Genomic DNA, 25,940 nt, shown 5'->3' on the forward strand with positions numbered 1-25,940 from the left:
AACAGAGCAAGAACCGGAACAACCGGAGACTGTCCACGACAACAGCCGGTGATAACACGCGGAACAAGAAATTGCCAACAGGGAGGGTGCTGGGTCTCCCAATACGGAACTATAAGAAAAAGAATTTACGGTAAGTAAACAAAATTCTCTTTTTCTTTAGCGTTCCTATGGGAGACCCAGACAATGGGACGTCTCAAAGCAGTCCATGGGTGGGAATAAACAGAATAACTAAGAAGTAGGCGGAGCCTAACTTCACAAATGGGCGACAGCCGCCTGAAGGATGCGTCTGCCCAAGCTCGCATCTGCCGAAGCATTAGCATGCACTTGGTAGTGCTTCGAGAAGGTATGCAGGCTAGTCCAAGTAGCAGCCTGACAGACTTGCTGAGCCGTAGCCTGGTGCCTGAAAGCCCAAGAGGCACCGACAGCTCTGGTCGAGTGTGCCTTGATCCCCGGCGGGGGAGGCACCTGAGAACACTGGTAGGCATCCAAAATGGTCGACCTAATCCAAGGGGCTAAGGTTGGCTTAGAAGCAGAGAGGCCCTTACGCCGACCTGTGGTTAGCACAAAAAGAGAGGTGCACCGCCTAAGAGCAGCGGTGCGAGACACATAGATCCGGAGAGCACGTACCAGATCCAGAGTATGCAACGCTTTTTCAAAGCGATGAACAGGAGCCGGACAAAAGGAAGGTAGGGTAATGTCCTGTTTAAGGTGGAAAGGAGAGACCACCTTAGGAAGAAAGTCCGGAGTCGGACGGAGAACCACCTTGTCTTGATGAAAAACCAAAAAAGGTGACTCCGAAAAGAGCGCAGCCAAATCAGAGACTCTCCTGAGGGAAGTTATGGCCACTAGAAAGACCACTTTCTGTGAAAGACGAAACAAAGAAACCTCCCAAAGAGGCTCAAAGGGGGGGGTTTCTGCAAAACCGTGAGAACCAAATTGAGGTCCCAGGGATCCAAGGGCCGCCGATAAGGCGGAATGATGTGAGACGCGCCCTGCAAGAAGGTGCGGACCTGAGCCAGCCGGGCGATACGCCGCTGGAACAGCACTGACAGAGCCGAGACTTGTCCCTTGAGAGAGTTGAGGGACAGTCCTAGCTGCAGACCGGACTGTAGAAAGGACAGAAGGGTCGGCAAGGAAAAAAGGCCAAGGAGGACGGCCGGAAGAGCGACACCAGGACAGGAAAATTTTCCAAGTCCTGTGATAGATCTTGGCAGAGGAAGACTTACGGGCCAGAGTCATAGTGGAGATGACTTCAGGAGGAATACCAGAAGCCGTCAAAATCCAGGACTCAAGAGCCACGCCGTCAATCTGAGAGCCGCAGAATTCTGGCGGAAAAACGGACCTTGTGAGAGAAGGTCTGGACGGTCCGGAAGATGCCACGGCACCTCTACGGACAGAAGGAGCAGGTCTGGGTACCAAGCTCGCCTGGGCCAGTCCGGAGCAATGAGGATGACTCGACGGCCCTCCATTCTGATCTTGCGCAGAACTCTGGGCAAGAGAGCTAGAGGGTGAAACACGTAGGACAGACGAAACTGGGACCAGTCTTGAACCAGAGCGTCCGCGGCGAATGCCTGAGGATCGTGGGAGCGAGCCACGTAAACCGGAACCTTGTTGTTGTGACGGGATGCCATTAGGTCCACGTCCGGAGTGCCCCACTTGCGGCAGATTGACTGAAACACTGCCGGATGCAGGGACCACTCGCCACTGTCCACGGTTTGACGGCTGAGATAATCTGCCTCCCAGTTTTCCACGCCTAGGATGTGGACTGCGGATATGCTGGACTTTGAGTCCTCCGCCCATTGAAGGATGCGTTGTACCTCCAACAGTGCCAGGCGGCTGCGTGTCCCGCCTTGGTGATTGATGTAGGCAACCGCTGTCGCGTTGTCTGACTGGACTCGGATGTGCTTGCCCGCCAATAGGTGGTGAAAAGCTAGGAGAGCCAGAAGCACGGCTCTGGTTTCCAGCACATTGATTGAGAGGGCTGACTCGGACGGAGTCCAAGTGCCCTGCGCTCGGTGGTGGAGACATACCGCTCCACAGCCGGATAGACTGGCATCCGTGGGGAGAATCACCCAGGACGGGGCCAGGAAGGAGCGCCCCTGAGACAGAGAGAGGGGCCGAAGCCACCATTGAAGAGAGCTCCTGGTCTGTGGCGACAGAGCCACTAACCTGTGCAAGGAGGAAGGCCGCTTGTCCCAACAGCGGAGGATGTCCAGCTGCAGAGGACGCAGATGGAACTGGGCAAAGGGAACCGCCTCCATGGAGGCCACCATTTGACCCAGCACCTGCATCAGACGCCTGAGGGTATAACGGCGGGGCCTCAGGAGAGAGCGCACCGCCAACCGGAGTGACAGCTGTTTGTCTAAGGGCAACTTCACAAGTGCCGGCAAAGTCTCGAACTGCATCCCTAGGTACGTGAGACTCTGGGTCGGAGTCAGAGTGGATTTGGGCAGATTGACAAGCCACCCGAATTGGGCTAGAGTGGCGAGAGTGAGCGAGACACTCCGCTGACAGTCTGGGAGGGGGCTACAGGGGGGAGTTGACAGAAAAAATCTGTTTGGCGGGCTGGAAGAGAATTTTATCCTGTAGCCGTGGAAGATGACATCCCGCACCCACTGATCGGAGACGTGTTGAAACCATGCGTCGCCAAAGTGGGAGAGCCTGCCACCGACTAAGGACGTTGCTGGCGCGGACAGATAGTCAAGAGGAGGCTGTCTTGGCGGCAGCACCTCCTGCGGTCTTTTGTGGACGCGCTTTTGGGCGCCAGCTGGATTTTTGGTCCTTGGCTGAGTTAGTGGACGAGGCCGAGGGCTTAGAGGACGACCAGTTGGAGGAACGAAAGGAACGAAACCTCTACCGATTCCTACCCTGGACAGGTTTCCTGGTTTTGGTTTGTGGCATGGAAGTACTCTTCCCGCCAGTAGCTTCCTTAATAATTTCATCCAGCTGTTCACCGAACAGCCGGGACCCAGCAAAAGGGAGTCCAGCAAGGTACTTCGAGAGTGGAAGGCAGATGCTTCTTCAAAGAAGCCACAAGATCCTATGGAAAGCGAGGGAATTAGCCGAAGCCACCGCAGTGCGGTGAGAAGCCTCCAGCATGGCAGACATGGCATAGGATGAAAAAGCTGAAGCCTGGGAAGTTAAAAGGTAACCATTTCGGGCATAGATTCCCTGGCGAGGGAATGCATCCCCTCCAGAGAAGCAGAGATGGCTTTGAGAGCCCACACTGCTGCAAAAGTCGGGGGGGGAACGAGGCCCCTGCCGCCTCATATAGATTTGGCCAGAAGGTTAACCTGGCGGTCAGTGGAATCCTTAAGGGAGGTGCCATCAGCCACCGACACAACGGTCCGGGCTGAGAGCCTAGACACCGGGGGGGGGGTCTACCTTTAGTGAATGAGCCCACTCCTTGACCACCTCAGGTGGAAAGGGAAAACGGTCATCCGAACCACGCTTTGGGAAGCGTTTGTCAGGACAGGCCCTAGGCTTGGTCACAGCGGCCTGAAAACTGGAGTGGTTAAAGAACACACTCTTTGCCCTCTTAGGCGAGGTAAACTGGTGCTTTTCTGCCAGAGAGGGTTGTTCCTCTGATACTGGCGGATTGAGGTCCAGTACAGAATTAATGGACGCAATCAAATCACTACCATCTGAGTCACTTTCGGACAGATCAATGGGGTACATGGAGTTAACCTCCGAGCCCCCCGTAAAGGCATCCTCCTCGTCCTGCGAGTCAGCTTCTGAAACAGAGCCGCGGGACGAGGAAGGAGAGGGAATCCTGCGTCTCCTTTTAGAAGGACGGGGTCTGGGACCAGATGATGAATCCTCTGTGAGCTCCGCTGAGAGAGCCCTAGCAGCAGAGGCACCCTGTGAAGGGGGCTGATGCATGTTCAGCAAAGTCCTGGACAGAAGTCCCATGGAGTCGGCAAAAGACTGGGAGATAGACCTAGATAAGGCTTCTACCCAAGCCGGGGGTTCAGCCACAGGAGCCGGAGCAGCCTGAGAGACCACTGGGGGTGCGACTCCAGGCTGAGGCACCGTCAGGTTAGAGCAGGCATCACAATGTGGATAGGTGCTCGGTTCAGGCAGTAGGAGCTTACATGCAGTGCATACTGAATACAGCTTTGGAGCCTTGCTCCTCGTGTGAGACATGCTGCTGGAGTGGGGGCTCTGCCAGAATGACCCCCAGAGAGTATATTCAGAGGTCCACAACCAGAGGTGGTGGCTTACCAGACCGCTGGAGCGGTGTTGTGTGCCCTCCAGATCCCGAAGCCCGGACCCCAAGCACCTCAGCAGGGACGCTGCAGACCAGTGCTGAGGGAAAACGCTGAGAAAATGGCCGCCGGAGCGGAGAGGGGGCGGAACTTACTCTGGGAGCGGGATCTGGAGGGCCATAGAGACCTACAGGGGAGGAGACATGTACTCAGTGAGGAGTGTCCCTCCCCTGTGCAGAACGGCCGCTGGGCGGAACCGCGCTGTCCCTCTGCATGAATGACATGCGAGGGCAGTGAAACCGAAACTAGGCCTCCGGCGAAGCCGGGGCCTAAATATGAGCAGTGCGGCCGGCGCGCAGGCACCATCGGCGCGGTTCTCAGGCGACAGCCAGAGAACCCGCCGGAAATGTCATAAAACACACTCAGCACACTCTCCCACAACAATAAAGTACAGGGACCCCCAATATATAAACGTCTCAGGTACTTAGCTTGCTGAGACGCAGGGTTGCAAGTCCCTGGGGATGAGTGCTCCGGTCCAGCAGGATCCTGAAGGGCTGCGGATGGAGACCGGTCTCCTGCCAAGCATGGAGAACCGTGCTGGCTCCCACTTCAAGCCAGAGCCCAGGAGGGATGGTGAAGGAGCACGGCATGTAAGGCTTCAGCCTTGGAATCAACCTTAACAGCACCGCCGACATAGCGGGGTGAGAAGGGACATGCCGGGAGTCCAGACTTGGACCCGCTTTTCTTCAAACTCTTTCCAAAAATCAAAAATCAGATGAGAATGCATGTGTGGATGTATGCCTCCTGAACACAAAGCGATAAACTGGCTAGATCTGGTTCTCCAGGGGGTGTATAAGCTCAGAGGGAGGAGCTACACTTTTAAGTGTAGTACTTTGTGTGTCCTCCGGAGGCAGAAGCTAAACACCCATTGTCTGGGTCTCACATAGGAACGATAAAGTACATTTTCCCGGCACCATTGCAACCTTCTCCTCTGGCTTGTCCATGCCCCCTCCAGCCTATCCCCACTCGTTGTCTACACGCCCTTCCAGGCCACGCCCCCAGTTGTTACTCGCTTGCGCGGGTTTTTCAAATCTAGCCCGCCTCTATTAACCCCTCACGCAGGCTCAACTCCCACTTCCTGGCGCCTGATGTCATTTCCTGGCACGTAGGTTGTGATTCCAGGCATTGATACATTTATTGTAGTACATTTGTAAAAATTATGCTATATTACAGGTACCGTATTTTTCGGACTTTAAGACGCACCTAGCGGGGAAAGGTGGGTATCTTCTGCTGACACAGGAGTAATATCTACAAATTCTGTACTAATGTCCTCAATCCTGGTATATATGTTCCCCATCCTTGTCCCCATCCTGGTATATATGGCCCTCATCCTGGTATAAGTATATATGAGGCCCCATCCTGATACGCATGGTTCTCATCAAGGACCCATCCTCATACACACAGTTTGCATCATGGCCTCATCCTGATAGATATGATCCCATCACGCCGCATACAACAAAAACAACACGATTCTACTCTCATTCCCTCCACTGCCCCAGTGTATTACTCTGATGCCAGCAACTAACTTCAGCATGTAAGCAGCACACGAGGTCACTGCCATGCGTACCCACTTACACCGATCTTAGCTGCCGGCATGTTCACTGCTCCCTATGTCTGGGATTATGGTCGAGGAAGCAGTGAATATTCATTCTTTTTAATAGCAGCACACGTGATCGCTCAGCCACTGCAGTAAGCCAGCGGCCGGGTGATCATGTAAGTCGCTATTGAATGCATATTCACTTCACTATCCCGCCCACCTATTGGCACCAGCTTCAGTGCAGAGAGATGGGCAGATTTATGGGAGTGGGAGAGCAGTGAATATACATTTTCTTAAACAGCAGGCATACATGCTCTCCCCAGCACCGGCTCCTGCGAACCCGCATCTCTGCCTTCACTTCCTCTATACACCCAGAATATAAAGATGCAGAATAGAAGATGCACTTTTCTAAAAAAAAAAATAAAAATATAAAAAAATAATTTAAAAAAGTGTCTTCTAGTACAAAAAAAAAAAAAAAAAAAAGGTACATAAGTATAATACCTCCAATACAGTCAAACGTTTGACAGCAGAATACAGGGATTAATGACCACACATTACTCCATGAACTCACTTGGCAATTTGTCTGTAGTCTTCACGATTCTCTCTTCCAACGTCAATGGCGTTTTCACATAGCTCTCGGCATCGATTGTAATCCGCTTGTTCGAAGTACACCGCTGAACAAGTCGATAGTGGTCAGTGACAGTTCAGAAAGTAATTTACTTTTTTTTTTACGCTAACTTCATTTTTATTGAAAAAGAAGGGAATTTTGTTTACTTACCGTAAATTCCTTTTCTTCTAGCTCCTATTGGGAGACCCAGACAATTGGGTGTATAGCTTCTGCCTCCGGAGGCCACACAAAGTATTACACTTTAAAAAGTGTAACCCCTCCCCTCTGCTATACACCCTCCCATGCATCACGGGCTCATCAGTTTTGGTGCCAAAGCAGGAAGGAGGAAACTTATAAATTGGTCTAAGGTAAATTCAATCCGAAGGATGTTCGGAGAACTGAAACCATGAACCAAAAGAACAATTCAACATGAACAACATGTGTACACAAAAGAACAACAGCCCGAAGGGAACAGGGGCGGGTGCTGGGTCTCCCAATAGGAGCTAGAAGAAAAGGAATTTACGGTAAGTAAACAAAATTCCCTTCTTCTTTGTCGCTCCATTGGGAGACCCAGACAATTGGGACGTCCAAAAGCAGTCCCTGGGTGGGTAAAAGAATACCTCGATAAAAAGAGCCGAAAAACGGCCCCCTCTTACAGGTGGGCAACTGCCGCCTGAAGGAGTCGCCTAGCTAGGCTGGCATCTGCCGAATCATCGGCATGCACCTGATAGTGTTTCGTGAAAGTGTGCAGACTCGACCACGTAGCCGCCTGACACACCTGCCGAGCCGTAGCCTGGTGTCGCAATGCCCAGGACACCGACGGCTCTGGTAGAATGGGCTTTCAGCCCTGAAGGAATCGGAAGCCTAAAAGAACGGTAGGCTTCAAGAATCGGTTCCTTGATCCACCGAGCCAAGGTTGACTTGAAAACCTGAAACCCCTTACTCTGGCCCGCGATAAGGACAAGAGCGCATCAGACCAGCGCAGGGGCGCCGTGCGAGAAATGTAGAGCCGGAGTGCTCTCACCAGATCTAATAAATGCAAATCCTTTTCACATTGGTGAACTGGATGCGGACCCAAAGAGGGTAAGACGATATCCTGATTGAGATGAAGCGGGGATACCTTAGGGAGAAAGTCCGGGACCGGACGTAGAACCACCCTATCCTGGTGAAACACCAGGAAGGGGGCTTTGCATGACAGCGCTGCTAGCTGAGACACTCTTCTGAGTGATGTGACTGCCACTAGGAAGGCCACCCTTTGCGAAAGGCGAGATAGAGAGATCCCGCATCGGCTCGAAAAGTGGCTTCTGAAGAGTCGTCAGCACCCTGTTAAGATCCGAGGGTGTTAACGGACGCTTGTAAGGTGGGACCGGAAAGCGCAGATACTTGTCCCTTGAGAGAGCCGAGAGACAAGCCCTTGTCCATTCCGGATTGAAGGAAAGAGAGAAAAGTGGGCAAGGCAAACGGCCAGGGAGTAAAACCCTGATCAGAGCACCAGGATAAGAAGATCCTCCAAGTCCTGTGATAGATCTTGGCGGACGTTGGTTTCCTGGCCTGTCTCATGGTGGCAATGACATCTGGAGATATCCCTGATGACGCTAGGAGCCAGGACTCAATGGCCACACAGTCAGGTTTAGAGCCGCAGAATTCAGAAGGAAATATGGCCCTTGAGGCAGCAAGTCTGGTCGGTCTGGGAGTGTCCACGGTTGACCCACCGTGAGGTGCCACAGATCCGGGTACCACGATCACCTCGGGCAGTCTGGAGCGACGAGGATGGCGCGGCGACAGTCTGACCTGATCTTGCGTAACACTCTGGGCAGTAGTGCCAGAAGAGGAAATACAAAAAGGCAGTCGAAACTGCGACCAGTCGTGAACTAGCGCGTCTGCCGCCAGAGCTCTGTGATCCTTGGACCGAGCCATTAATGCCGGGACTTTGTTGTTGTGCCGAGACGCCATTAGATCGACGTCCGGCGTTCCCCAGCGGCAACAGATCTCTAGAAACACGTCCGGGTGAAGAGACCATTCCCCTGCGTCCATGCCCTGGCGACTGAGAAAATCTGCTTCCCAGTTTTCTACGCCCGGGATGTGAACTGCGGAGATGGTGGAGGCTGTGGCTTCCGCCCACAGCCGAATCCGCCGAACTGCTCGGAAGGCTTGACGACTGCGTGTGCCGCCCTGGTGGGTGATGTACGCAACCGCCGTGGCGTTGTCCGACTGAATTCGGATCTGCCTGCCCTCCAGCCGCCGCTGGAACACCTTTAGGGCTAGATCCACTGCCCTTATCTCCAGAACATTGATCTGAAGGGAGGACTCTGTCGGAGTCCAGGTTCCCTGAGCTGAGTGGTGGAGGAAGACCGCTCCCCACCCTGACAGACTCGCGTCCGTCGTGACCACAGCCCCGGCTGGGGGCCGGAAGGATTTTTCCTTCGCCCAGGAAGTGGAAAGAAGACACCACTGAAGAGAGGTTTTGCTGCAAGGGAAAGAGAGACGTTCTTGTCTAGGGACGTCGACCTCCTGTCCCATTTGCGGTGTCCGATAGAATCGGACGCAGACGAAACTGCGCAAGGGAACTGCCTCCATTGCTGCCACCATCTTCCTTAGAAAGTGCATGAGGCGCCTCAAGGGGTGACTGGGCCCGAAGGAGAGATTGCACCCCTGTCTGTAGTGAACGCTGACTATGCAGCGGAAGCTTCACTATCGCTGAGAGAGTATGAAACTCCATCCCGAGGCAAGTCAGTGATTGGTTCGGTGTCAGTTTTGACCTTGGAAATTTGATGATCCACCCGAACCCCTGGAGAGTCTCCAGAGCAATGGTCAGGTTGTGTTGACATGCCACCCAGGAGGGTGTCTTGACTAGAAGATCGTCTAGGTAAGTGATCACCGAGTGGCCCTGAGAGTGTAGGACCGCCACCACTGCTGCGATGACCTTGGTGAAGACCCGTGGGGCTGTCGCCAGGCCGAATGGCAGTGCAACGAACTGAAGGTGTTCGTCCCTGATGGCGAAACACAGAAAGCGTTGAAGCTCGGGTGCGATCGGCACATGGAGATAAGCATCCTTGATGTCAATTGATGCTAGGAAGTCTCCTTGTGACATCGAGGCTTCAGAGTGTTCACCGCCTGAAAAAGTGCATCGGCTCGCTCGGGGGGCGGAGATGTTTTGAAGAAACGAGTCGGAGGACGAGAGCAGAGCTCTATCCTGTAACCGTGAGACAGAATGTCTCTCACCCATCGGTCTTGGACATGTGGCCACCAGGCGTCGCAAAAGCGGGAGAGCCTGCCACCGACCGAGGACGCGGTCTTGGTGGGGCCGAAGTCATGAGGAAGCCGCCTTGTGACTTAGATCGTCATGCAGAAGAGTTCCTCTAGCCCTCCTCTGACCTGTTGGACGTGGAGGAACGGAACTTTGCTGAGGACCGAAATGACCGAAACCTTTGGACTGGGGCAAGGACGAGACCTTTCCCTTGGACTGTCTAGTAACTTCATCCAATTGCTCGCCAAACAAACGGTCGCCAGAAAATGGCAAACCGGTTAAGAACTTCTTGGAAGCAGAGCCTGCCTTCCATTCACGTAGCCACATGGCCCTGCAGACTGCCACCGAATTGGTGGATGCTACCGCTGTACGGCTCGCAGAGTCCAGGAACGGCGTTCATGGCGTAGAACGAAAAAACCTACGCCTGAGAAGTGAAGGACACAACCTGCGGGGCAGAGGTATGTGCAACCGCAATAATCTCAGCCAGAGAAGCTGAGATAGCTTGGAGTGCCCTCACGGCTGCGAAGGCTGGAGCAAAAGATGCGACTATGGCTTCATAGATGGATTTCATCATAAGCTTTATTTGCCTGTCAGTGGCATTCGTGAGAGATGGACATCTGCCACTAATACTACGGATCTAGCCGCCAGCCTAGAGACTGGAGGATCCACCCTGTGACACTGAGCCTAACCCTTAACAACGTCAGGGGGGAAAAGGGTAACGCGTGTCAATAAGGCGCTTAGTAAGCGCTTGTCCGTAAAGTTCTGTGCTTCTGGACGGCCCCTCTGGAGTTAGAGTGATCGAAACACGCACTCCTGATGAAGTCGGGGAAGGTTCCCAGCGGGCCCGCTTAGCCTATCAGAGGCCGCGGTCCGTGACGGAGTTCTCACCGTGGGATCTGGGTGTTACCCCAGGAGCCCCTTGTTGTACCGACCCAGAGGGACCCGGGAGCGATGAACTCACAGCTCCCTGGCCCTGTGTTATCGGTCTGGACTGCAAGGCTTCCAGTATCTTAGCAGACCCTCTGTCCATAGACTGAGTCCTGGAATGTGAAAGCTACTCAGAGATTTGCTGATTCCAACATGCAAACTCTGTCCCTGTCATCTGTGCAGTGGAAACCGGCGGTACCACCTGGCCGAGGGTCCCACCAGTGCCGGAGGCTCCGGCTGAGTGAGTGCCCTCGGGGCCAAGCATTGTACACAATGAGGGTATGTGGAACCTGCCTGTAATATAGCCGCACAAGAGGTACAGGTTGTAAACTAAGCCAGTGCCTTGGCACCCTTACTCTTTAAGAGCAGACAACAGCATGTCGTCCGCAGAGTAATCAGTGAGGGTATACAGCCAAAAGCAAATAATGCTGCCGGACAGTGAGATCATATACCATATAAATAAACATATATATATATATACACTGCGGCACCAAGGGGGGTCAGCACCTGAAAACTGGTGCCCCACAGTGCTCAGTGAGGGGGAAGGAGGATACCAACGTATGCTCCAGCCCTCCCTGCCGACGTCCAGTCGGCCGTCCCGTCGTTACCCCTGACTGGCAGGCCCGAGAACGGGAGTATATGTACTAGGCCGCAAGAGCCGGGGACTAAATTTAAAAACGCGGCCGGCAAACATGGCGCGGTCGGCGCGGTAGTCCCAGTCTCACAAACCACTCAGCAACCGCTGCGGCATTTGTAACACAGATGCTGCATGCACCGTCCCTCAGGGGACACAGAGTACCTTATGATGCAGGGCTCTGTCCCTGATGATGTCCAGTCTCCTGTCCGTCAGAATCCCCCAGAGGCTGCGGATGGAGCCCGGTCCCAGTGCATGGCGACCGGTTAGGATCCCCCTCTCCCAGAGCAGTGGAGCAGATTCTGAGATCCTCCACCAGCAGAATTATAACAATGGCTGCCGGCGTTCGAGGGGAGGAGAGAGCCGTGGGCGGAACCGCAAAAGTGCGGGAACCTGGTGGCCCATAGTGATCAGTGAGGGGGGCGGAGGACAGCGAAGTGTGCTCCAGCCCTCACTGTCGGCATCATACCGACCGTCCCGCCTTTCTCCCTGACTGGCAGGCTCAGGGGCGGGAGTTTAACACACTAGGCCGCAAAAGCCGGGGACTAAAGTAAAAACCGCGGCCGGCAAACAGGCACGGTCGGCGCGGTAGTCCCAGACAAAAAATCCACACCGCAGTCGCAGCTGCGTCTGAGGCCAAGGTGCTTCATGCACCGTCCCAACGGGGACACAGAGTACCTGTAGATGCAGGGCCATGTCCCTGACGATACTCCGTCTCCTGTCCGGCAGATTCCCCCAGGGGCTGCGGAGGGAGCCCGGTCCCAGTGGCTGGATGACCGGTTAGGATCCCACTTCCCCAGAGCCCCTAAGGGATGGGGAAGGAAAACGGCATGTGGCTCCTGCCTGTGTACCCGCAATGGGTACCTCAACCTTAACAGCACCGCCGACTCAGTGGGGTGAGAAGGGAGCATGCCGGGGGCCCTGTTAGGGGCCCTCTTTTCTTCCATCCGATATAATCAGCAGCTGCTGCTGACTAAAATGTGGAGCATTGTGTGCATGTGTGCCTCCTTCAACACAAAGCATAAAACTGATGAGCCCGTGATGCACGGGAGGGTGTATAGCAGAGGGGAGGGGTTACACTTTTTAAAGTGTAATACTTTGTGTGGCCTCCGGAGGCAGAAGCTATACACCCAATTGTCTGGGTCTCCCAATGGAGCGACAAAGAAATATTTTGTGTTTTACATCACAAATAATCATATAGAGAACAAGGAACATAAGACACAATAAAATAAAACGCTAAACAATTTGCTTGTAGTGTGTATACACAGTCATACCATAATAGCAAGAGATTGTGTTGCCACAACGGTTACCAGTACCTTTTAGAACTCAAATCGATGCCAGTTTATCATTTTTAAGTTCTAAATATTAAAATCGAGAAATAGGAATATTTACTCCTGACTATAGGTGTAAAGAAATCAGTGTATGGGGAGTAAGATCTGGTCCATCTTGAATTAGGGCAGGTGATGGAAGACGAGGAATTTATTCATACTTTAAAAATTTTTATCAATTTTATGTGGATTGTTGCAGCACCAGCGTCCCTGAACAGACGCTGACTTACTTACCGCCCCAGCGGGGTCACGTTCTCGCCCGCTGTCCACCGGCCATCCATGTGTGCCGATGCCGCCTTCCCCTTCCGGTGCCTGTGCACACAGCCAAGGTCTCCCGAGAGTGTGCTTAGGGCACACATGCACACCAGCCCTCCTCTTAAATGGCCCGCACGCCATTTTCAGGAAATGCCTTTCAGCCTATGGCTGAGAGGCACTGTGTATTTAAGGCACACTGCCTTGGGGAGGTGACTGCACAACGCTCCTACACAGTCTGCTACCTAGCTAGTCGTCAGGTCCTGAGTTCCTGTTCTGTCATGCCTCTGTCCATCTCCAGTACCTGCCTTCTCATACCTGTGTGCCCACAATTCCTGTCTGTAGCCGCCCTGCATCAGTCACCCACCTGTACCCGTCTACACCAGACTCAGTCACCTTCCCTAGGAGTCAGCTGCCACGGACCCAGTCACTGCCCTGGGAGTGATACCTGGCGTCAACCTCGTGGTGGGCGCCAAGTTAAAAGCCTCTCCCACTAAGGGGTAAGCCCAGGTCCCCCTTATGGTCCGGTGGGTCCACTAATCCTGCCCCTACACCAGCTGTGAGCGTTACAAGCGTTCCATTTCAGGCAAAGACCTCTTTCTAAGACAATTAGATTATTTTGTTTTTAAGGTCCCTAAGGCTATGTGCACATGTTGAGTATCTTCAAGTGGAAGCTGGACAAACATAGCTGGGATGATTTAAAGAAAACCTGCAATCGCAGGGGGTTTGACTATGGCCCTTGAGGTCCCTTCCAACTCTACCATTCTATGAGTATTTCTTCTTCTGCAAGGGAATAAAAAAAGCAACATATGCATAAAACTTCAGGATTCTCATTGACTTTGCTGGTATAAGGATTTCACTCTGGAAGTGGGATGTTCTCAAATAAATAGAGCTCACTACTGGGTATTTCCATCTTGTGCCATCCCTTACCAACTAGCCACCTGCATTATATGCCTCATCCTACCACCAAAATGAAGAAATCTTGTACAGCCATGGATTGGATACCGCTAGCCTACTCTTCTCTTTACCGCTTTGGAGTATTTCCAGTCGAATTCTTGGATGTTGCTTTCTCCAAATAAATTCCTTAAAAAGGGAACCTGTCACCAGATTTGGGGCCTATCAGCTGCAGCCACCACTAGTCGGCTCTTATATACAGCATGTTAGAATACTGTATATGCCCACTGGTGGTGGCTGCAGCTTATAGGCCCCAAATCTGGTGACAGGTTCCCTTTAAACAGAGTATCCACTTTGTTAAAAAAAACTGCATGTGCATCCAAACTGGAGCATTATAAAGAAGATATAGGAATTGCGGCGTCAATACTATTTTAATCAAATTAGTTCTTCCAATGACCTATAATTAAAGTGGTTGTCCGGCACTAATTTTTTTTTATTATTTTATTATTTCCTATGAATTGGTGGGTATAAAATAACAAATGGAGCTAATCTATCATTCAGCGACTCCTGGGAATCCAGTGCAGACTGCGCTGATTGGCAGCATTGACTGTACCTTCCGGGTGTCTCAAGACAACCAAAGCTTGTAAGTGGGTGCAGTGTTTAGGTGACCCGAGCAGTCGGCTGTTTCTCTGATAGCATACCCCATTACAGTCTCCTGCCACTCACAAGCTCTAGAGGCCCTGGGACAGCCAGACGGCATACCCACTGGTTCTAGAAGAGACACAGACCACCCAAACAGCCTGGGATTGACAGTAGGAGAGTATGCACAGTTTGCTATTTCATAACGACAGATACCTTAGGGTGTGTGAGGTAGCGACCACCAATGTGGTAAATGGTCGCTACATGTCGCAGTGGAGAAGGTTGCTGCGATATTAAACTGAAGAGGTTGCTATGGGACTTGTAGTTACACAAAGGCTTGTTTCTGCATATAAGGGTCAGGTTCCCTTTAATAATGCCTGTGTGCTGTGCAGGTCTGGAGAATCACAGACCTCCACCTGTGGGTGTGTCCAGTCTGATTTAGGAGACTCAGTGTGTGTTCTGCAGTGTGTGAGAGCAGAGCAGGGAGCTCTGGATGTATCAGCCTGTGTGGAGGCTGAACACAGGGCTTTGGAATAGAGGTCTGAGAGTGTGCTGCACATGGAGGATGTGTGCTGGAGGTCTCAGTCTGTGTGAAGACTGGAGACAGACTTCTGGAAATCAGTCCAGGTGAGGACTGGGGAAAAGACTGCAGCCTGTCTGGAGAGGGCTGGAGGCTGCAGGAAGCAACCACAGTGAGTGTTCGCTGGCAGGGGCCAGAGTGTGGGAGACTCCACTATGGACATTTAATGGACTGGAAGCCCACGGTATGTGGATGTTATATTTTCCTTTAAGCCGGGAGAGGCTGTGTTACATTTTGTTTAGCAGTTTCTGTTGAGTGTTTTAAATAAACTGCCACAATTTTTATAAAGAAGGGAATTTTGTTTACTTACCGTAAATTCCTTTTCTTCTAGCTCCAATTGGGAGACCCAGACAATTGGGTGTATAGCTACTGCCTCCGGAGGCCACACAAAGTATTACACTTTAAAAAGTGTAACCCCTCCCCTCTGCTATACACCCTCCCGTGCATCACGGGCTCCTCAGTTTTGGTGCAAAAGCAGGAAGGAGGAAACTTATAAATTGGTCTAAGGTAAATTCAATCCGAAGGATGTTCGGAGAACTGAAACCATAACCAAGAACAATTCAATCTGAACAACATGTGTACACAAAGAAAACAACAGCCCGAAGGGCATAGGGGCGGGTGCTGGGTCTCCCAATTGGAGCTAGAAGAAAAGGAATTTACGGTAAGTAAACAAAATTCCCTTCTTCTTTGTCGCTCCATTGGGAGACCCAGACAATTGGGACGTCCAAAAGCAGTCCCTGGGTGGGTAAAAGAATACCTCGATAAAAGAGCCGTAAAACGGCTCCTTCCTACAGGTGGACCACCGCCGCCTGAAGGACCCGCCTACCTCAGCTGGCATCTGCCGAAGCGTAGGTATGCACTAGATAGTGCTTCGTGAAAGTGTGCAGACTCGACCAGGTAATCGCCTGACACACCTGCCGAGCCGTAGCCTGGTGCAGCAATGCCCAGGACGCACCCATGGCTCTGGCGGAATGGGCCTCCAGCCTGAAGGGACCGGAAGCCCAGCAGAACGGTAGGCTTCAAGAATTGGTTCCTTGATCCACTGAGCCAAGTTGACTTGAAAGCCTGCGACCCTTTACGCTGGCCAGCGACAAGGACAAAGAGCGCATCCGCGCGGCGCAGGGGCGCCGTACGAGAAATGTAGAGTCTGAGTGCTCTCACCAGACCTAACAAGAGCAAATCCTTTTCACATCGGTGAACTGGATGAGGACACAACGAGGGTAAGGAGATGTCCTGATTGAGATGAAAAGGGAATACCACCTTAGGGAGGAATTCCGGAACCGGACGCGGAACCACCTTGTCCTGGTGAAACACCAGGAAAGGAGCTTTGCATGATAACGCTGCCAACTCAGACACTCTCCGAAGTGAGGTGACTGCTACTAGAAAAACCACTTTCTGCCAAAGACGTGTGAGCGAAATATCCCTCACGACAAACCCTTTTCCAATCCGGATTGAAGAAAGGACAGAAAAGTGGGCAAGGCAAATGGCCAGGGAGAAAAACCCCTGAGCAGAGCACCACGACAGGAATATTTTCCACGTCCTGTGGTTGATCTTGGCGGACGTTGGTTTCCTAGCCTGTCTCATAGTGGCAATGACCTCTTGAGATAATCCTGAAGACGCTAGGATCCAGGACTCAATGGCCACACAGTCAGGTTGAGGGCCGCAGAATTCAGATGGAAAAACGGCCCTTGAGACAGCAAATCTGGTCGGTCTGGCAGTGCCCACGGTTGGCCGACCGTGAGATGCCACAGATCCGGGTACCACGACCTACTCGGCCAGTCTGGAGCGACGAGGATGGCGCGGAGGATGGCGCGGCGGCAGTCGGCCCTGATCTTGCGTAACACTCTGGGCAACAGTGCCAGAGGAGGAAACACATAAGGAAGCCGAAACTGCGACCAATCCTGAACTAAGGCGTCTGCCGCCAGAGCTCTGTGATCTTGAGATCGAGCCATGAATGTTGGGACCTTGTTGTTGTGCCGTGACGCCATTAGGTCGACGTCCGGCATCCCCCAGCGGCAACAGATCTCCTGAAACACGTCCGGGTGAAGGGACCATTCCCCTGCGTCCATGCCATGGCGACTGAGAAAGTCTGCTTCCCAGTTTTCTACGCCCGGGATGTGAACTGCGGATATGGTGGATGCTGTGGTTTCCACCCACAGCAGAATCCGCCGGACTTCCTGGAAGGCTTGCCGACTGCGTGTCCCACCTTGGTGGTTGATGTAAGCCACCGCTGTGGAGTTGTCCGACTGAATTCGGACCTGCTTGCCTTCCAGCCACTGCTGGAACGCTTTTAGGGCAAGATACACTGCCCTGATCTCCAGAACATTGATCTGAAGTGAGGACTCTTGCTGAGTCCACGTATCCTGAGCCCTGTGGTGGAGAAAAACTGCTCCCCACCCTGACAGACTCGCGTCCGTCGTGACCACCGCCCAGGATGGGGGTAGGAAGGATTTTCCCTTCGATAATGAGGTGGGAAGAAGCCACCACCGAAGGGAAGCTTTGGTTGCCTGAAAGAGGGAGACGTCCCTGTCTAGGGACGTCGGCATCCTGTCCCACTTGCGTAGGATGTCCCATTGAAGTGGACGCAGGTGAAACTGCGCGAAAGGGACTGCTTCCATTGCTGCCACCATCTTCCCCAGGAAGTGCATGAGGCGCCTCAAGGGGTGCGACCGACCTTGAAGGAGAGATTGCACCCCTGTCTGTAGTGAACGCTGTTTGTCCAGCGGAAGCTTCACTATCGCTGGAAGAGTATGAAACTCCATGCCAAGATATGTCAGCGATTGGACCGGTGTCAGATTTGACTTTGGAAAATTGAAGATCCACCCGAAACTCTGGAGAATCTCCAGAGTAACGTTGAGGCTGTGTTGGCATGCCTCTTGAGAGGGTGCCTTGACCAGCAGATCGTCTAAGTAAGGTATCACTGAGTGACCCTGAGAGTGGAGGACCGCAACTACTGTAGCCATGACCTTGGTGAAAACCCTTGGGGCTGTCGCCAGGCCGAACGGCAGTGCCGCGAACTGAAGATGTTCGTCTCCTATGGCGAAGCGCAAGAAGCGCTGATGCTCTGGAGCAATTGGTACGTGGAGATAAGCATCCTTGATATCTATCGATGCTAGGAAATCTCCTTGGGACATTGAGGCGATGACGGAGCGGAGGGATTCCATCCGGAACCGCCTGGTCCTTACGTGTTTGTTGAGCAGTTTTAGGTCCAAAACAGGACGGAAGGACCCGTCCTTCTTTGGAACCACAAACAGGTTGGAGTAGAAACCGTGACCCTGTTGCTGAAGAGGGACCGGGACCACCACTCCTTCTGTGCAACCGCCGTACGGCTCGCAGAGTCCAGGACAGCATTAATAGCGTAGGACGCGAATGCCGACGTTTGAGAGGTTATGGACGCCACCTGCGGCGCAGACGTACGTGTGAGTGCGTCAATTTGCGCCTGACCAGCTGAGATAGCTTGGAGTGCCCATACGGCTGCGAATGCCGGAGCAAAGGACGCGCCGATAGCTTCATAGATGGATCTCATTAGGAGTTCTATCTGTCTGTCCGTGGCATTCTTGAGCGTGGACCCGTCAGCCACTGCTACTGCTGATCTAGCCGCCAGTCAAGAGACTGGAGGGCACCTTATGACACTGAGCCCGAACGTTAACAACGTCAGAGGAGAATGTGTTATAAGACGTTTAGTAAAACGCTTGTCCGGGAAGGTGTGCTTCTGTACAGTATCTGTGAAGCCGTTAGAGCCATGTCCGGACAGAGTCCTGGGTTGCGACCTCCGCCCCATCCTCTAGAGGGTCCTCAAGCTGAGACCCTTGAAGAAGTCGGGGAAGATTCCAAGCAAGGCTGCTTAGCCGGACTGGGACTGCGGTTCGTGCCGGAGTACCCCACGTCATAACTAGAGGCCACCCCAGGAACACGCTTCGTCGCAGACCGACAGAGGCCTGGGGCGATCTCGCAGTGCCCGGGGCCTGTTTAAGGGACCGGTCTGGACTGCAAACTCCTAGTCTCTTAGCCGACCACTTGTCCATAGCCTGAGACATGGATAGGGAAAATGACCCAGAGAGTTTCTCCGCAAGCTGTAACTCTGTCCCTGCCGCTTGGACCGGGAACGCCGGCGAAGTTTTCATCATGGAAACTCTGTCGCTGTTATCTGTGCAGTGCCTGTAATATAGGCGCACAAGAGGTTAAAATAAGCCAGTGTTTTGGCACCCTTACTCTTTAAGAGCAGACAACAGCCTGTCGTCCGCAGAGTAATCAGTGAGGGTATACAGCCAAAAACAATAATGCTGCCGAACAGTGAAATCATATAGATAGACACACTATATATATATATATATATATATATATATATATATATATATATATATATATATATATATATATATATATATATATATATATATATATATATATATATATATATATATATATATATATATATATATATATATATATATATATATATATATATATATATATATGTGTGTCTATCTATATATATATATATATATATATATATATATATACTAGAAGGTGGCCCGATTCTACGCATCGGGTATTCTAGAATTTACGTATTGTGTAGTTCATGTATGATTTTTGTTATATATATGTGCGGTATGTGCGTATATTTGTGTGTGCAGCGTTGTCTGTGTGTGGGTGTCTGTGTAGGGCAGTTGTTTGTGGTTTCCAGTGTGTGTGTGTGTGTGGTGTGTTGTGCAGTGCGCGCGCGCGTGTGTGTGTGTGTGTGTGTGTGTGTGTGTGTGTGTGTGTGTGTGTTGGGGGGAGGTGTGCACTCTCTATCGTGCTCCATCCCCTATGCTGCGCACCCCCCATCGTGCTACATCTCCCATCCTGCGCACTCCCAAACGTGCTCCATCCGCCATGCTGCGCACTCCCAAACGTGCTCCATCCGCCATGCTGCGCACTCCCAAACGTGCTCCATTCCCCATGCTGCGCACTCCCCATCGTGCTCCATCCGCCACGCTGCGCACTCCCCATCGTGCTCCATATCCCATGCTGCGCACTCCTAAACGTGCTCCATCCGCCATGCTGCGCACTCCCAAATGTGCTCCATCCACCATGCTGCGCACTCCCAAACGTGCTCCATCCGCCATACTCCACACTCCCCATCGTGCTCCATGCCCTATGCAGCGCACTCCCTATCGTGCTCTATCCCCTATGCTGCGCACCCCCCATCGTGCTCCATCATCCATGCTGCGCACTCCCAAACGTGCTCCATCCGCCATGCCGCGCACTCCCAAACGTGCTCCATCCGCCATGCTGCGCACTCCCAAACGTGCTCCATCCGCCATGCTGGGCACTCCCCATCGTGCTCCATCCCCCATGCAGTGCACTCCCTATCGTGCTCCATCCCCTATGCTGCGCACCCCCCATCGTGCTCCATCTCCGATGCTGCGCACTCTCAAACGTGCTCCATCCGCCATGCTGCGCACTCCCAAACGTGGTCCATCCGCCATGCTGCGCACTCCCAAACATGCTCCATCCGCCATACTCCGCACTCGCCATCGTGCTGCATCCGCCATGCTGCGCACTCCCAAACGTGCTCCATCCGCCATGCTGCGCACTCCCAAACGTGCTCCATCCGCCATGCTGCGCACTCCCAAACGTACTCCATCCGCCATGCTGCGCACTCCCAAACGTGCTTCATCCGCCATGCTGCGCATTACTAAACGTGCTCCATCCGCCATGCTGCGCCAGCATCAGCCTCTCTACCCGCATCATCAGCCTCTCTGCCCGCAGCATCAGCCTCTCTCCTCCCAGCATCAGCGTCTCTGTCCCTAGCATCAGGCTCTCTCCTTCCAGCCTCCCTCAGCATCAGCCTCCCTTTCCCAGCCTTCCCAAGGATCAGCCTCTCTCCTCCCAGCCTCCTTCCTCCCAGCCTCCCCCTCCCAGCCTCCCTCAGCATCAGCCTTCCTCTCCCAGTCTCCCCCAGCATCAGCCTCCCCAAGCATCAGCCTCCACCAGCATCAGCCTCCACCAGCATCAGCCTCTGTTCTTCCAGCCTCCTCCAGCATCAGCTTCCCTAAGCATCAGCCTCCCTCGTCCCAGCGTCCCTCAGCATCAGCCTCTCTCCTTCCAGCCTCCCTCAGCATCAGCCTCCTCTCCCCAGCCTTCCCTAGGATCAGCCTCTCTCCTCCCAGCCTCCTTCTTCCCAGCCTTCCCATCCCAGCCTCCTTCAGCATCAGCATTTCCCTCTTCCCCATGATCAGCCTCTCTGCTCCCAGCCTCCTTCAGCACGCCCTGCTCCTCTGCCGACACTCACCCACACCCGATCGCATGCACTCACACACACACCCGATCGCATCCACTCACACACACACCCGATCGCATCCACTCACACACACACCCGATCGCATCCACTCACACACACACCCGATCGCATCCACTCACACACACACCCGATCGCATCCACTCACACACACACCCGATCGCATCCACTCACACACACACCCGATCGCATCCACTCACACACACACCCGATCGCATCCACTCACACACACCCGATCGCATCCACTCACACACACTCGATCGCATCCACTCACACACACCCGATCGCATCCACTCACACACACCCGATCGCATCCACTCACACACACAGACACTGACGATATTGCACATACGCGCTGATACTCACAACATCCGGGGATATCACATGCTTCTGGCCATGTGATCCTCCGTCAGGTCCTGGAAGATCACAACAGCACATTTTCGCCGCCGAGAAGCAAGCGATATCCCAGGATGTCGTGAGTATGTGGATGCGATGTGAGGTGTGTGTGAGGTGTGTATGAGAGTGAGTGTGAGTGTGATCTGATGTGTGTGTATGTTTGTGTGTGTGCGTGTGGACCTTCCGGCGCAGCAGGACCTTGATGGGCTTGTAACCATGCGAGCATGGTTACCAACGTATCCACACCACTCCCACCACTGCCGTGGGAGCGGGGGCCGGGGGAGGGGGAGGGAGTACAGTACTCACCTCCGTGACAGCGCTTGTAACCATGCGAGTATCCACACCACCCCTTTGGGAGCGGGGGCCGGGGGGGGGGGGGGGGGGGGGTTGGGGGGGGATAGGGAGTACCGTACTCACCTCCGTGACAGCCGTGTCAGTTAGAGAAATGCGCGGGGGGAGGGAGGGGGTGGGGCCAGAGCTAACGTGCATTGCGTGAGGGGGGCGGGGCGTGGCGTGGCTGAATTGCCAATGCCTGCAGGGTGCCGGGGCGAGAGGCCAATCTGTGGGGGGGGGCGGAGCCTGGGCGAGCGGCTGGCCAATCCGTGTGGGGGCGCAGCCTGGGCGAGCGGCCAATCCGTGGGGGGGGGCGGGGCCATGGCGAGCCCAGCGGCCAATCAGCTTTGTGTCACCGTAAGGACACAATTTTGGAGCATGACAGACAGACAGACAGAATAAGGCAATTATATATATAGAGAGATATATATATATATATATATATATATATATACATACATATACATATATATACATATATATATATATATACATATACACACACACTGCGGCACCCAGGGGGTGACAACACCCTAGGAAGACCACCTTTGAAAAACTGGTGCCCCCCAGTGCTCAGTGAGGGGGAAGGGATAGCAACGTATGCTCCAGCACTCCCTACGTTATGATGCAGGTGTCTGCAGGAATCCGGTGGTCTATAGGGATCAGTGCGGGGGGGCGGAGGACAGCGAGGTGTGCTCCAGCCCTCACTGTCGGCAACCTACCGACCCTCCCGCCCCTCTCCCTGACTGGCAGGCTCAGGGGCGGGAGTGTTAACCCACTAGGCCGCAAAAAGCCGGGGATTCAAGTAAAACCGCGGCCGGCAAACATGCATGGTCGGCGCGGTAGTCCCGGACAAAGAATGCCCACCGCAATCGCAGCTGCGTCTGAGGCCAAGGTGCTTCAGGCACCGTGCCAATGGGGACACAGAGTACCTGTAGCTGCAGGGTGTCCCTGACGATACTCCGTCTCCGCAGGGGCTGCGGATGTGGCTTGTAGCCCTCAGATTCTCTGACCCGGATCTCCCTCAGCTGCAGCCAGAAGGTGTTGAAAAAACATGGCTGACGGCGTTCTCTGAGGAGGAGGGAGGCATGGGCGTGTTCACACAAAAGTGCGGGAATCTGGTGCCTCAGCGTGGGTAGTGAGGGGGGGGCGGAGGACAGCTCAATGTACTACAGCCCTCACTGTCGGCGTCACACCGACCGTCCCGCCCTTTTCCCTGACTGGCAGGTCTGGGGGCGGGAGAATCCCATACTAGGCCGCAAAAGCCGGGGATTAAAGTTGAAATCGCGGCCGACCGGCAGTGCACGGTCGGCGCGGTAGTCCCGGACCCACACGCACGCCGCAGTCGCTGCAGCGTCTGTGCCCAAGGTGCTTTATGCGCCGTCCCAACGGGGACACAGAGCACCTGGAATATGCGTTACTAGGCAGAAGCCGGAGACAAGAGTGTAAGCGCAGCCGGCCACAAGCGCGGTCCCGGCGCACTAACACGTCCCAGCAGTGCTGCAGCGTGTACGACACAAGCGCGCCATGCGCCGTCCCCAAGGGGGATACAGAGTACCTCGCAGTAGCAGGGCCATGTCCCTGACGATACTCAGCTCCTGTCCAGCAGATTCCCAGGGGCTGCGGAGGGAGCACGGTCCCAGTGTCTAGAGACCGATTATGGATCCCACTTCACCCAGAGCCCTGCAGGGATGGGGAAGGAAAACAGCATGTGGGCTCCAGCCTCCGTACCCGCAATGGGTACCTCAACCTTAACAACACCGCCGACCAGAGTGGGGTGGTGAGAAGGGAGCATGCTGGGGGCCCTATATGGGCCCACTTTTCTTCCATCCGAAATAGTCAGCAGCTGCTGCTGACTAAGTTGTGGAGCTATGCTTGCATGTGTGCCTCCTTCGCACAAAGCTTAAAAACTGAGGAGCCCGTGATGCACGGGAGGGTGTATAGCAGAGGGGAGGGGTTTACACTTTTTAAAGTGTAATACTTTGTGTGGCCTCCGGAGGCAGTAGCTATACACCCAATTGTCTGGGTCTCCCAATGGAGCGACAAAGAAGAGACTGTAGCTGTGTTGCTAAAGCTACCTCGCACCGCTGCAAGTGAGTGGTACCCCCCAGGTTGCGGGGTGCAACCTTACAGGTGGTAGAGGTTTAAACATTAGACAAACCCTTATATATTTTCAAAAGAGGACCCAGATACAAACTTACCGGCCTGATTTGTAATATAAGTCATGTTAGTTGGATCAAGTTCCCGGGCTTGAGAGTAGTGCTTCAGTGCAGCATCAAACTCTCTCTTCTTGTAAGCTTCATTGCCAAGCTCCTTCGCCTGCTGAGCCTGAGAAGGATAAAAAGTTGGACATTTTGTCAAACTATTAGGCTATGTGCCCACGGGGACAGTGTCCTGCGGTCATATCCGCAGGAGCTCCCAGAAATCCGCAGCAACAACTTTGTCTGTTTCCATGCTGCGGTTGTATTGCGGAATGTCCTGCGGATATGGTGCGGGGATTCTGCATTGGGGATACAGTACCATGGCTTCGGCACTGCATCCTCAATGCAGAACAAGTGCTGCAGTGATCGGGGCGTTCATACTTACCTCCATCACGCAGCACTTCACTTTCCAGCCGTGTGTGCACTGTGCAGGGGAAGGTGGGCGGGCCTGAACTAGCTCCGGCAGTCACATGACCAGAGCTCGTGCAGGCCCCGCCCACCTCTTCCTTCCTGTACCTGGCTCCACCGCGCTCCTGTGCACCGGACAGAAAAAGTGACTCCGGTGTCTGCTATCAAGGCAGGTAAGTATATGGGACCCTGCGGATAAATCCGCAGGAATAATTGACATGCTGCAGATTTTTCCCCATGAAAATCCGCATTATTTTTGCTGCGGAAAAAAACGTAGCATGGGCACAGCAGTCCCCAAATGCCATAGAAATGGCCGGGGACTCGCTGTACTGCGGATTTTTTAAAAATCTGCGGAATCTCCGCCAAAAAAAAAAAAAAAAAAAAAAAAAAGGAAAATTCCGCAAATTTTCCGCAGCGCGGGCACATGGCCTTAAAAGGGGTGGGGGTGGGGAGGAAGGAGCAAGGGGGGGTGGAGGGGGGGGGGGGAAGGAGCAAAGGGGGGGTGGGAAAGAAAGGAGCAAGGGGGGGGGGGGAGGACGAAGGAGCAAGGGGGGGGGGGAAGGACGAAGGAGCAAGGGGGGGGGGGAAGGACGAAGGAGCAAGGGGGGGGGGGGGGAGGACGAAGGAGCAAGGGTGGGGGGGGGGGGGACGAAGGAGCAAGGGGGGGGGGGGGACGAGGAGCAGGGGGGGGGGGGACGAAGGAGCAAGGGGGGGGGGGGGGGACGAAGGAGCAAGGGGGGGGGACGAAGGAGCAAGGGGGGGGGGACGAAGGAGCAAGGGGGGGGGGGGACGAAGGAGCAAGGGGGGGGGGGACGAAGGAGCAAGGGGGGGGGGACGAAGGAGCAAGGGGGGACGAAGGAGCAAGGGGGGGGGGGGGACGAAGGAGCAAGGGGGGGGGGACGAAGGAGCAAGGGGGGGGACGAAGGAGCAAGGGGGGGGACGAAGGAGCAAGGGGGGGGACGAAGGAGCAAGGGGGGGGGACGAAGGAGCAAGGGGGGGGGACGAAGGAGCAAGGGGGGACGAAGGAGCAAGGGGGGGGACGAAGGAGCAAGGGGGGGGGACGAAGGAGCAAGGGGGGGGACGAAGGAGCAAGGGGGGGGGACGAAGGAGCAAGGGGGGGGACGAAGGAGCAAGGGGGGGGACGAAGGAGCAAGGGGGGGGGACGAAGGAGCAAGGGGGGGGACGAAGGAGCAAGGGGGGGGACGAAGGAGCAAGGGGGGGGGACGAAGGAGCAAGGGGGGGGACGAGGAGCAAGGGGGGGGACGAAGGAGCATGGGGGGGACGAAGGAGCAAGGGGGGGGGACGAAGGAGCAAGGGGGGGGGGACGAAGGAGCAAGGGGGGGGACGAAGGAGACAAGGGGGGGGGGGGACGAAGGAGCAAGGGGGGGGACGAAGGAGCAAGG

At 54.1% G+C, this 25,940-nt stretch overlaps 1 protein-coding gene across 1 annotated transcript in view; it reads right to left on the minus strand.

The window, feature by feature from the left end:
* Positions 1–25,940, minus strand: part of STIP1 (stress induced phosphoprotein 1) — a 74,751-nt gene that overhangs the window by 13,758 nt on the left and 35,053 nt on the right. Inside the window, exons 6-7 of the mRNA XM_075325375.1 lie at positions 24,130–24,256; positions 6,377–6,479 (exon numbers count right to left, since the gene is read on the minus strand). Of these exons, the coding sequence (XP_075181490.1) occupies positions 6,377–6,479; positions 24,130–24,256 (230 nt within the window). The remainder of the gene's footprint in view (positions 1–6,376; positions 6,480–24,129; positions 24,257–25,940) is intronic.

Source organism: Anomaloglossus baeobatrachus, chromosome 10 (genome assembly GCF_048569485.1).
Source record: "Anomaloglossus baeobatrachus isolate aAnoBae1 chromosome 10, aAnoBae1.hap1, whole genome shotgun sequence".
Classification (NCBI taxonomy): domain Eukaryota; kingdom Metazoa; phylum Chordata; class Amphibia; order Anura; family Aromobatidae; genus Anomaloglossus; species Anomaloglossus baeobatrachus.